This window comes from Oreochromis aureus, linkage group 7 (genome assembly GCF_013358895.1).
Source record: "Oreochromis aureus strain Israel breed Guangdong linkage group 7, ZZ_aureus, whole genome shotgun sequence".
NCBI lineage: Eukaryota > Metazoa > Chordata > Actinopteri > Cichliformes > Cichlidae > Oreochromis > Oreochromis aureus.
In genome coordinates this window covers 58,030,535-58,042,849 of record NC_052948.1, presented here as the reverse complement: position 1 = coordinate 58,042,849, position 12,315 = coordinate 58,030,535, and the positions used below count along the sequence as shown (strand labels likewise).

Sequence of the window (12,315 nt, the reverse complement as noted above, 5' to 3'; positions counted from 1 at the left end):
CCTCATAAGTATGGGTGCCTCTAAAGAGAAATAGGATCATAACAGAACACTTATATTAGCAGGAGTCATGTAGGACATTCGTTGTAATTAAAAGAATTTTAAATTCAATTCTGAATTTCAACAAAGGTCAGCAAGAATGATGACCTTAGACCTTAGTTGCTGCAATCTAAACAAACTGAAGATGGGCTACAGATTTTAGATCAGTTGGAGAGAAAGGAACCAGGTCAGAGCAGCTTCCACTTCGGGTAAGGAGACCAGACAATACAAGCATGCAACCTCTGCTTTTTACTTCATAAAACATTCCAAAAGGTAAATCTGGCTTCCTCACACAGAAATGGAATTAGTGGGGTTAGGTCAATTGGTTATTCTAAGTGTCCAAAGGTGTTAATGTGAGTGTGAATAATTGGCTGTCTCTCTTTGTTAGCCCTGGGTCAGATTAGTGACCTGTCTGGGGTGTACCCTGCCTCTCATCCTATTGTAGCCCCCCGTGACCTTGAAGGATAAGTAGAAGAGAATGGATCAATGGATGGAAAAGTACGAAGCCTTCGTCACACACAAAGGTTAATTATGGAATTCCACAGGATCCACAGGCTTACAATTCTGTTTATATTATGTGTTTCTCTTAGGCATTTGTAGATGAAGCTCTCTCTGTCAATGAAGCCAGATGACACAGACCAATTACTTAAACTGCAGGAATGTCTTAAAGACATTATACCTGGCTTACCTCTAATCTCCTTCTTCTAAATTTAAATAAAACTGAAATTATTGTAGTCTGCCCTGAAAATATTAGAAATATTATGTCTTACAAGATACTTAATCTGGATGGAATTATTTCCAGTAGCGAGCTTATCCAGCTCCCTATTTAAATGGAGAGCTGGTTCTGGACCTTGCTATATTTGGGGGTGCCTGGTCAAAATTCCACATTATTAAACAAACACTGTAGGAGTGCTTTCTTGATTTTGTGCAAGAAAACATCCTGTCTCAGAGTGATGATCAAAAACTAGTTCGTGCATTTATTACTTATAGACTGGAATATTGTAATTTATTATTATCGTCCTGTCCTAAAACCAGACTACACGAACAGAGTGGGAATACAAAATAAACCTAACAAAAGCAAGTAGACTAACCAAGAAGAGGAGTAGAAGCTAAGATAACAAACTCAAGGGTACTATGGAAAGAATATCGAACTCATAAGACTTAATATATATCTTGAACATAATATATTAAAAGGAAAACATAATTATTGGGCCGGTAGTACCAAAATCCACCAATCCTTCTCTGCTCCTTTGTGATAACCATCTCTCACCAGCTCAGAGTGCAGCTGTTGCTGAGCTGTAGTGTTGCTTTGCTGATGTGCCCGTCTCCTCTGCCTCCTTGTAGCTACTCTTTGACAAGTTAGGCACCGAACCTTTTAGATATTACCAAGAGTTACTGTTAGAGTGCCTTGTCTTCAGATTTCAAAGAATATGTTGGGCTCCCTGGCCTAAGTTGTTGTTTTCAATAAATTGCATGCTCAAAAAATGTTTTGTCTCACTCCCATTTCTTCTTGTTAAATGTTGAAGCTCTACTTGGAACATTGTTAAGATCCAACGCTGCAAAATATGATTTTTTGTTGTTGTTGTTGTTGCCATTTTTCAAGTGGTCTTCAACTTTTGATTGGGACTGTATCTACTTCCCACTTGTCCACTTGATCTGGGTAGCTGTGGCTTAGGAGATCTGGGGAGCAGTGCCAATTAGGAGGGTGGTACATCTGTCAGAAATAAATAATTACCTATCCTCTGATAGTAGGTGTGGATCCATAGACAAGAGTGTGACAAGATGCCCAGCAGTGAGCTTGGCAGAGAGCACTCCACAACCAGCCATAAAGAAGTGAAGTACAAGATTGTGGATATGCGTGGGAAATAAAAACTGTGTGGGGAACTTTGTGTTCTCCCATGTCTTTACTGAGGAGTACTAAAGATCGCAGGGGCAACTGCTACTCTCCGTCATTCTTGCAAAAGGCGATCAATCTGAATCAAACTTCTCAAAAGGAGTCACTATGTTTGTTTCCTACTGTTACCAGTTTGGCTCAAGTTGGCAAAATCAAACTACAGTCCACACACACACCTTTTTCCAGTTTATTTAATTGAACAGGCAGTAAATTGTTAAAGTGTTAGGTATCAGTAGTGCATGGATGAGGGTAAGTACATGCAAGGTGTTGAATAAGGATGCAAGAACCAAAAGATAACCTAACAAACCAGCACAATGGTGGTTCGGTAGATGGCGCCCAGAGAGAGTGAATAAACCAAGAGCAGGCTTTTTGCCCTTGGCCACTTCTGATGACCCAAACAAGCTGTTCCTGAAAGTAAACAAGGGAGACAGATCATTATTATCAGGATGTCCTAAAAACTCCCCGAAAAGCCTTCAGTTAATCCAAAATGCTGCAGCAAGAGTACTGACAAGAACTAGAAAGAGAGAGCATATTTCTCCTATATTGGCTTCCCTTCATTGGCTCCCTGTCAACTCCAGAATTGAATTCAAAATCCTGCTCCTCGTATACAAGGTCTTAAATAATCAAGCCCCATCTTATCTTAATGACCTTATAGTACCATATCACCACATTAGAGCACTTCGCTCTCGCACTGCAGGCCTAGTTGTTGTTCCTAGAGTATTTAAAAGTAGAATGGGAGGGAGAGCCTTCAGTTTTCAGGCCCCTCTTCTGTGGAACCAGCTTCCAGTTTGGATTCGGGAGACAGACACTATCTCTACTTTTAAGATTAGGCTTCAAACCTTCCTTTTTGCTAAAGTGTATAGTTAGGGCTGCCCTTAGTTATGCTGCAATAGGTGTAGGCTGCTGAGGGATTCCCATGATTTACTGAGTATTTCTTCTTCAGTCACCTTTCTCACTCACTATGTGTTAATAGAACTCTCTGGACTGAATCATACTTGTTATTAATCTCTGGCTCTCTTGCACAGCATGTCTTTTATCCTGTATTCTTTCTGTCACCCCAACCAGTCGTGGCACATGGCGCCCCTCCCTGAACCTGGTTCTGCTGGAGGTTTCTTCCTGTTAAAAGGGAGTTTTCCCTTCCCACTGTTGTCAAAGTGCTTGCTCATAGGATCATATGATTGTTGGGTTTTTCTCTGTTTGTATTATTGTAGGGTCTACCTTACAATATAAAGTGCCTTGAGGTGACTGTTGTTGTGATTTGGTGCTGTATAAATAAAATTGAATTTAATTTCCTCTGCTAACTGGCTTCTACTTCCTCAGATTTTCTAAAGCTGTTCCCCTATTTGTTACTGCTCACCTGCTTCCCTCTGCTGCCAATTCGCTACTCACTTGAAATCTGAAAAGCACAAAGATCTCACTTACCTGTTGTCCTGCCAGCTGACATTCACATCCACTCTGATTCTAAAGAGAGGATGAACATCTTGGTATCTCACTTGGATAATTCCACTGACTCTGCGTTCTAACAGAAAAGCAATATCCCTTGGAAATTAAATTCCCCAAGAATAGAGTAAAATTTTGAATATTCTCAAAGTTAAAATCCACAGGAAAACAGCGGAAGTTGTAATCCAGCGGGAAATCAATGAAAATACAAATTATTTTGAATTTATAATCTAACATGACAAAAATGAGCAAAGAAAAAGCCAAAAAAATATCAAACCAAATTATAAATCCACAGTTCAGGCAGCAGATGATCCCTCTGACATCTCTGTAGGAGACAAAAGATGAACAACTTATCTCTTCTCCCCCTCTCTTTCTGGACATTACATCTTCTGAGATGACATCTGTCCTCACTGTGACTGTGACACCCAATCAACATTGTTGACATTTAATCACTGGATGTCCAGTCACAACTTATCATCCTCTCCCTCTCTCTCTGTCTCTTTCTGTGACGTTACTTCAACATGATTTAACCCTCTAAAGCTTAATCTGTCCTGTGTCAGTCAGGTGTTTTGCTATGGTTTTTTAAACATCTGTAATTTGCCTAAATCCTGAACCATTTGTCAACTGAAAGAATTCCAAAACTCCAACAGCTACACCCTAGCAAGGGGCAGGTGAAGATGGACCCTGCAAAGGTGAAGGCAGTTATGGAATGCCTGATTCCCACCTCTAGGAAGCACCTGCAGCGATTCCTCAGCTTTGCTAACTTCTACCGTCGCTTCATCTGTAACTACAGCCAGGAAGCAGCATCTCTCACACATCTAACCTACACAAAACTCTCATTCACCTGGTCCCCTGAGGCTAATACAGCCCTTACTAAACTCAAAGACATGTTTTCCACGACTCCAGTCGTAGTCCATCCGGATGTCCAAAAGCCGTTTTCTAATTCATATCAACCAGGTTCATGCAATGTCAAACCGGATGCGCTCTCCCTGTAGTTTGCTCCCAGCACTGAACCGGAGGAGGCCCCTTCCATGCTTCCTGCCAGCTGCAAAGTGGGGGCGGTCATTTGGGAGGTGGAGGAGGAGATCAATCGGGCCTTGGAGACAGAGCCCGATCCAGGCACAGGGGCCCGCGAACCGGCGGTTCATTCAAGCTGCAGCCCACTCCAAGGTACTGGACTGGCTTCATAAGGCGAGTTTTGCATGCCATCTGGGAAGAGGCAGGACCAGTTCATTAACTAAGAGGTATTTCTGGTGGGACACCCTGGAGAAAGATGTCAGAGAGTACGTGGCTGCTGCGCAACAAGTTAGTACTCAACGCCCAGTGGGGTTATTTCAACCAGGATGTCGACCAGTACCGCTGAACCGCACACAAGGACCGAAGGTATGGCTGGTGGCCAAAGTCATTCCACTCAGGTCACGACAGTACATTGGTCCATTTGAGACTGACAGAGCAAATAGCCCCTCTGCAGTCCGATTGAAGTTGACTGCCTTACTACTAATCCATCCGACTTTCCATGTTTCACAGCTTAAGCCAGTGGTCTCAAGTCCCGCCATTGCCTCTGGCCTCTGCCATCTCACATATTCATGAATATTCATTTCAGCATGGTCCATAGGAACCTTTTCTCTTCATGACTCTGTCCTTTTCAATCACAATATACTCAATTTAACTTCTTTTTAAATCATGCATGTTAAAGTCAGTTAACACTGATGGTTAGCGTGATGGATGCCAGCCAGCCTCCCCTGATACTGTTCCCTGAACACACTGCTCCACCCCTCCCTTGCAGCTACAAGCCACACCGCAGGATGACTAAGGATGACTTTGCTTAGTCATCCTGACCAAACACTGAAGGCTTTTCTCCCCCACACAAGATCTGGGCTGTGTGCCATGTGTGCATTCTCCTTTGGTACAAAAGGAGAATGCACACACACACACACACACCCACACACATGCGCGCACACGCACGCACACACACACACACACACGCACACACACACACACACACACACACACACACACACACACACCTAAATCCCAGTAAAATGTCAGGATAACATTTTATTACTAAGGTTAAAATGTCTTGATGCATGCTGAATCATCCAGGTAAAGTGAATCCCAAAAGGTTGATACTGTTCATCTGGACATATCATCTTCAGTGGGAAAAACGTTTTGTCACTCATCCAAGTGACTTCTTCCGTCTCAGCTGACTGCAGGTTTCCCCAATCTTATAAACAGTAATTTGCATTTGCATAATGACTGAAACCAGCCCATGAAATGAACAATGGGCTGTGAGGTCAGTTCCAGGGACCTAGGGTCCATGAACAGTGTGGACTCATATTATATTACATGTGTTTTTGCTGCACTGTGCTGCTGTTCCTGTGTTCCCATGTTTGTATTTAGGTGTGTGTAGGTGTGTGTGTGTGTGTGTGTGTGTGTGGGTGCGGCTGTATCTGATAGGCTGGGTGACAGGCACCTTCAGGCCTGGTGGGTGTGGCTCTGCCAGGTGGCTGGCCAAACCTGAAGATCATGCCACGCACCTGCAGCTGATCAGCCTCGTCGGGGGAGCTATTTAAGAGTGTGATTGAGCTCCCATCGATGCTGGATCGTTGTGTGAATCTCCATGTAAGTTGTCCTAGTGAGCCAAGTTTAGCGAGTGCCTCTGCCCCCCCCGGAGGCAGCGGGGGGGCAGAGTCCGTGCCCCCCCCTCCATGTGCTCCACTTGGAGCACATGGAGGGGGGGAACATGGACTTCGGGAGTAGAAAACACGACACAGGACTGCATGGGGATTTATTGTGTAATATTTACAGCACTGAAAATAAACGCACTGCTTTCATCACAAGAGTTCTGCATTTGGGTCCTTCTTCCCCACACCCCCACGGCCTGCCACCGCAGACTATGACACAACCAGTGATCAAAGACCACTGATCAATGGCCATGAGTACCATTCACAGAGAGCTGGGGAATGGTTGCAATCACAGCATTGTAAGATGGTGAAAGATGTACCCCTCCTCAATTCAGAGATGGTCTTTCCCTTTTCACATAAATGGCCTCCTTGACTCCCCGCTCAAACCAGCATTCCTTCCTGTCCAGGATGTGTACATCCTAAATATTGAAAGAGTGTCCAATGGCCTGTAGGTGTAAATACACTGTGGAGTCGTGGCGGACGAGTTAGCACTTCTGTGTTGTGCCATCCACTTCATCAGAAGTTGTTTGGTGTCCCTGATGCATATATCATGGGAATCATCCTGGCACTGGAGGTGTGGTCCTAAACTTTTGATCAGCTGTAAAACAGCCTGTTTCAGTTTAAGCGTTGTTTTCAACAAATTGCAAGCTCAATAAAATGTTTTGTCTCACTCCCATTTCTTATTGTTGTATGTTGAAGCTCTACTCGGAACCTTGTTAAGATCCAACCATGCAAAATATGATTTCTTTTTGCCACTTTATTAAATGATCTTAAACTTTTAATCGGGACTGTACTTTTGTGTGCATAAACCCATCAGCTAACACATCTGCTTTTTCAGCTTCTATCTCAAGCCTATGGATCTGCAGCCAGAGATCATAATCTGCTTCACACAGCTTATCCTTCTCCTGTGTCTCCTACTGTAAACAAATTTCAAGTTTTGCATCACTGCTAGGCCCATGGGATTCTGGAAAGAAAAGCTTAAAGCGAGGCAGGGTTGCTGGAGCTGCATTGGGCTTGATTTGGGCACCTGGAGGTGTAGCAAGTACAGCATGGTGTTCAGTTCTATCAAGTGAAACAGGATAAGCACTGCTTCCAGGAGGAGCTGAAGCTTCCTGAAAGGCGACATCAATCACAGTCACAGCAGGGTCAATAAAGACATCTAACTCGATTAGTCTTTCCAGCAACACCTGCTCACTGTCTTTTATTTTTATTTTTACACCATATTTTGGCATTGAAAGTTTGTAGTGATCACAAATACTTGGTCCCAACCTATTAAAAGATTGTGTTGTCTATATAATGTCTTCTTTGTTTTATCTATTGACAAAAAAAAAAAAACACAAAGTCACACGCAAACACAGAATGGCCTCGATTAAACATGTTAATCATCAAAATTATTTATTAATCAAATTGATATGTGTATTTTTTCCACACAAACAAAAAGAAGTTCAAAGCAACACAAAAGTACCCTGATATTTTACTGAACTCTCACATGATATTAAACAGAAGCTGAACACCCAGCTTTGTAGAGTGGGCAATCATACTGAAGCGGTTCAAGTTGTAGATTCAAGTTGCACTTCATATTTTTGGCCACCAGATGTCACCAAAGAGGACTAGTTTCTAGCAGTTGTTGCTGGAAACTATATTGTTGCATGTATACAGGGTACCTAAACTTACCTGTGCAGCCTTCCACCATAAACACTCTATTCACATACAGAAAGTGCGAAACAAAGGTCAGAGAGAGAGTAAGACGCAGCCACAGCTGGTCAGGGAGCTCCCGTTTTGTAATGATCCCTGGGGTGTGATTGGCCTACTGTCCCCAGATCAGCCTAATAGATACTAATTAAATTTGAATTTGACTGGGAGTACTCTAGCAAGCCATTCAATTCAATTCAATTTTATTTATATAATGGCAAATCACAACAACTGTTGGGGATGAGGGAAGGAAGACAGGACAAAGACACACTGTGGAAGAGAGCCAGAGATAATAACTAATAACTAAAAATTAAATGTAGAGAGGTGCATAAACACATGAGTGAAAGCAGGATTTTGAATTCAATTCTGGATTTAACACGGAGCCAATGAAGGGAAGCCAATATAGGAAAAACATGCCTTCTCTTTCTAGTCCATGTCAGTACTCCTGCTGCAGCATTTTGGATTAACTGGAGGCTTCAATTTAGTGAGGCATTTGATTGATAATCTAAGTAACAATCTAGTTTGGAGCTTTGTTTTGAAGGGCTTTTTTTCAATAAAAATTGGCTGCTGAGTCCTTGATAACTGTTTTTGTTGTTTGTTCTTTATTCTGTTTGTCTGAATTTACAAAATATCTGCTTCAGTTCAACTGAACTCTTGGAGTACAGTCAGCTTCTTCAGTCAGTGAGCATTGCTGTTATGGGTTGCGTCCTTCTCCCACATACTCTACCAGTGCTGTTTCGTCCCCAGCTTTGGTGGGGCTGTTCTCATTCCCCTGACACTGGTAGTATACCTCAGATGATTCTGTGGAGCACAGCTGGTTTCTCCTGCCTTCTAGCTGCCTGGTACACCTCTTCAAGCAGCTGGCCAAGGCTGTGAGTCTTTTCTGGCAGTTTCCAAGGCCTCAGGTATGGGCCGCTTGCTGTACTTCGTAGCTTACTACACAGTCAGAAATAGGGGTACGGAAGGGGTACATTACTGTGCCCCAAGGTACAAAAATGACATTAAGACAGTCTAAGGACAAATATTGGACCTCGGGGTAACTATCTGTACCTTTTTTAGCGTCTGAAAGGTACATACATGTTCCTTAATTGTGAAAAGTACTTATTTGTACCCATTCTTTCAAAAGATAAAGTACAGGTTGATTAAGCTCTTTTGATTAGAGGTTGGTTTTTTTAAATTCTTTTTGACAGTAATTTATTTGCAACTGTATTGATTTAAGCATATATTTTAGTGTTTTTATTTTATTTTTATTATTTTCATTGCTGTTGTTGTTTTTGTATTCCCTGAACCCCCCTTATTTTTAAGCTGCTTTAAGAACAATGAATTTATTTGAAAGAAAAAAAGTAAAAATGCATTTAAACATTTTTTTTAAGAGTGATTTTTTTAAAGTATAACTATTTGGATGAATTGCAAAAAAGCACCCTTATTGAACTCTGAGTGCGAGTTGAGCCCATCCTCACAACATCAAACAAAAAGTAGAAGAAGAAACTCAACGAATAGCTGGTGGATTCTAGAACTTTCTGTAAATGCAGCAGGTGCCATTTTTGTTTTTATCAACGGACGGAGATGGATTACGAACTTGCAAGTCCTGGTGTGCTCTGTTCACTTTCAACCGAGGAACTCTTAACAAAAATACAAGAGTGGGGCTTAGATGTCACCGAAGCTGAAGCTCAGCGTTTCAGAGGTAAGTTTTATTTAAAGAAAAATGTAGCGTAATTACTAATTATTGGTTTAGCCTAGCTTAACGTATATTAGCAATTTAGCTAGTTTCGGCACTTTCTTAGCTCAAATTATGTCTTTTTACAAACGTTTTTACAAACGTTTCATGTGTAAAGTTGAGGTCACAGTTCTGAAAAATGAAAAATGTGTACACATAGTATTTGTATAAGTCTGAACTTATATATGTGGTTCGGCCACAGTCTATGGGTTCGGTAACCCCTGCGCAGCGGAACGGCGCGAAATTTGATTCCCTGGTAGCTGAATGCAGTTTACCGTTAGTGTATTAATGGTTTAATAAAATCACGTTTTTACATCCATTCCAAGGCCATCAACACACATGGGCGGCTGAATATAACGTTTAAAGGAAATATCTTGACGCCGCACTTGTTTAAAATATAACAAGGGTGTCGCAGCTGGGGTTTGATAGTCGCGTTTTAAGCAATGTGGGAACTTTTTCAGCATGTAATCTGAGCTTGTAATACAGTCCTGCGGGTGTTATCGCTATAAGTAATCGGTCTGAAAGAACAGACGGCAGAAACTGTCGGAAATCTGGAGAAAGGAGTCACCTTAGTAGTGAATATTAACAAATTACAGCATTCTAGTCTTTTTTTTTCTTCCAAACTTGAAAGGGCACAAAAGCATGCTCAGACTCTGCTCTCCTGTGTCCAGTAGTCCCAAACAAACATCTAAATTTAAAAATGAAAACTTTGTATATCGAGAGGATTCACTCTAAAAATTTGGTTTATTTTATTTAATTTACTGATTTTTTAATGAATATTTCTTTGAACTGAAAGAAGTTGTACAAAAGGTTTTAATGTGTGTGATATATGGTTTTACCCATGTAAAAATGTGGTGATAAATATCCTTACATGGAATTTAGAGTTTGTACTACCATTTATCTTGCAGACAATGAGGTTGATGGTGACACAGTTGACTGCGGTCTTACTGAGACTATGGTTGCATACCTTTTCCAAGGATCCTTCAAAAAGCAGGTTAAATTCAACCAATTTGTGTCAAGGATGAAGGAATCTTCAGTGACGCTGACTCTACAGACTGTCTCTCCAGAAGACTGGCAACCATCTACTTCGTCAACTTCAATAAGGTATGTTCTTATTTATAATGAAGTTAGTATGTCTGAAGCATACATGTTGGCCGTTATGCACTTTTAGGATTTAGTTAATATGATCATTGTTTCTACCATATGTATTGTTACTGTAGTGTTTTATACTTCAATTCATGCAATAAATCAAACACTTAACTGTTTTCACAGCAATGAAAATACTTTGAGACTGCCAGCCTCTTTTGAAATTCCAAGATTTCCCAAAATCTGCAACTAAAACTGGACAACAAAGAACCGTGCCATAAAAATCCGAGGGACAGACACACAATAATCAGAGTTCTATATGAAGCTGTGGCACAGTATACTATGTAAGTTAATCAGGGTAATGTTAGCTTGTTGCTTTAGAAAAAGCTGAATCTGTCATATTGAAAATAAACGCTACATTACTAAGAAACAATAACTGACACTTGATAAAGTTTGTTTGTCAGCAGTTGCTCTAACACTTATGTTTCTTCTGATATTACAGGTATCCCACAAATTCTGAATATGTGCAAGCTGTGAAGACGCTGGTAATGAAGTATCCTTTCCTCAAGGATCGTGAGGGAAATGGTTATGTAAGTTAAATTTAAAATTTGCACAAGGTTCCTTCAAGATTACAAAGTAAAGTGAAGCTTTTTTCGATCTTGTTTTGTTAGTAAGACAATCTGTAGCCTCTCAGTAGGTTTGTATGAAGTATGTTTACTGATTCTTTGTTGGGTGTATTTTGTGTAGATTGTTTTACAGTAACTTATGTTTCTGTTCAACAAGCACACATGGCATATGTCTTTGAGACGTAAATTCAAATCAGAGCGGGCACCACTAGTCGACAGTGAGGCAGTGAGGCGTTGTAAGGAGAAGTTTGGTTCTACGAGGAGAGGGCAGCCTAATAAATGTCAACGAACAAGTCAGAGAAATGTTTGTCAGGTTGGTGTGAGGGACATCTTGAGCTATAAAATGTTCTTACATCTGTTATTACATCTAAAACTAAGGATTAGGGATGCAACTGTACCCCTTTTTTCAAACTGAAACAATACCAATACTTGGATTAGAGCACTTGCTAATACAAAGTACCAGTGCTAATACTTCTACCTCACAAAAAATTATTAATTGGAAGGCGCTAAAAGAGGGTGAACTAGATTAAAAAAAAAATATTTTTTTTTAAATATGACTCCAAAACTAAAATTTCAAGTTAACAATTAAGATTTTATGTGAAATTATTTCAGAGTTTCCATATTTTAAATATTGGTTCATGGTATCGGTTAACTTTAACCGATACAAGTTCTTTGTGATGCACAGATCGTGTCAGCTCTAATTGTATATTTAGTCTTATGTTGGGTTTCTAATCTGTTTTGACTTTCTCTTCTCACTCTTGCTTTCTTTCAAGGGACCATGCGTCCAAGGAGAGGATTTATTATCCATAGACGCCCACTTAAAGGTCTTACAGTGCCAATATCAGAAGATGCAACCAGATACCATGGTGGTTCATAACCGTATGCAGCAAACGTTTGCTTGGTGGCAAAAAAGAAATTGCAGATGGTATGCCTGTGGAGGATGTGTTGAAGAAGTACCCTTCTTAGGGATGCCTACTGGTGTAAGTCAGAAAGCTGAATTGAACTTTGAAATAGCTGTCACATTTAACATGTTTATAGTAGTAAATTTTATTTGCCCTTGACCTTGCTTTCTTCATCTGTCCCTCTTTCCTTTTTTTTTTAGTATGTTCATGTAACTTCTTACAGTATTGTTGTTAAATT

General features: G+C 40.7%; 1 protein-coding gene across 1 annotated transcript; it reads left to right on the top strand.

Annotated features, from left to right (window-relative positions):
• Positions 1-9,301: 9,301 nt before the first annotated feature.
• Positions 9,302-12,124, top strand: LOC120441088. The gene is made up of 6 exons (XM_039614763.1): positions 9,302-9,430; positions 10,372-10,567; positions 11,052-11,139; positions 11,333-11,488; positions 11,949-12,079; positions 12,115-12,124. Exons 1-6 carry the CDS (start codon positions 9,313-9,315, stop codon positions 12,122-12,124), a joined length of 699 nt encoding a protein of 232 aa, XP_039470697.1. The 5' UTR covers positions 9,302-9,312.
• Positions 12,125-12,315: the final 191 nt, after the last annotated feature.

Coding starts and splice junctions, on each gene's coding strand:
- LOC120441088 (XM_039614763.1), top strand. CDS start 9,313: ATGGATTACGAACTTGCAAGTCCTGGTGTGCTCTGTTCACTTTCAACC. Junction 10,568..11,051: donor ACTTCGTCAACTTCAATAAG/GTATGTTCTTAT, acceptor CTGATATTACAG/GTATCCCACAAATTCTGAAT. Junction 11,140..11,332: donor ATCGTGAGGGAAATGGTTAT/GTAAGTTAAATT, acceptor CTGTTCAACAAG/CACACATGGCATATGTCTTT.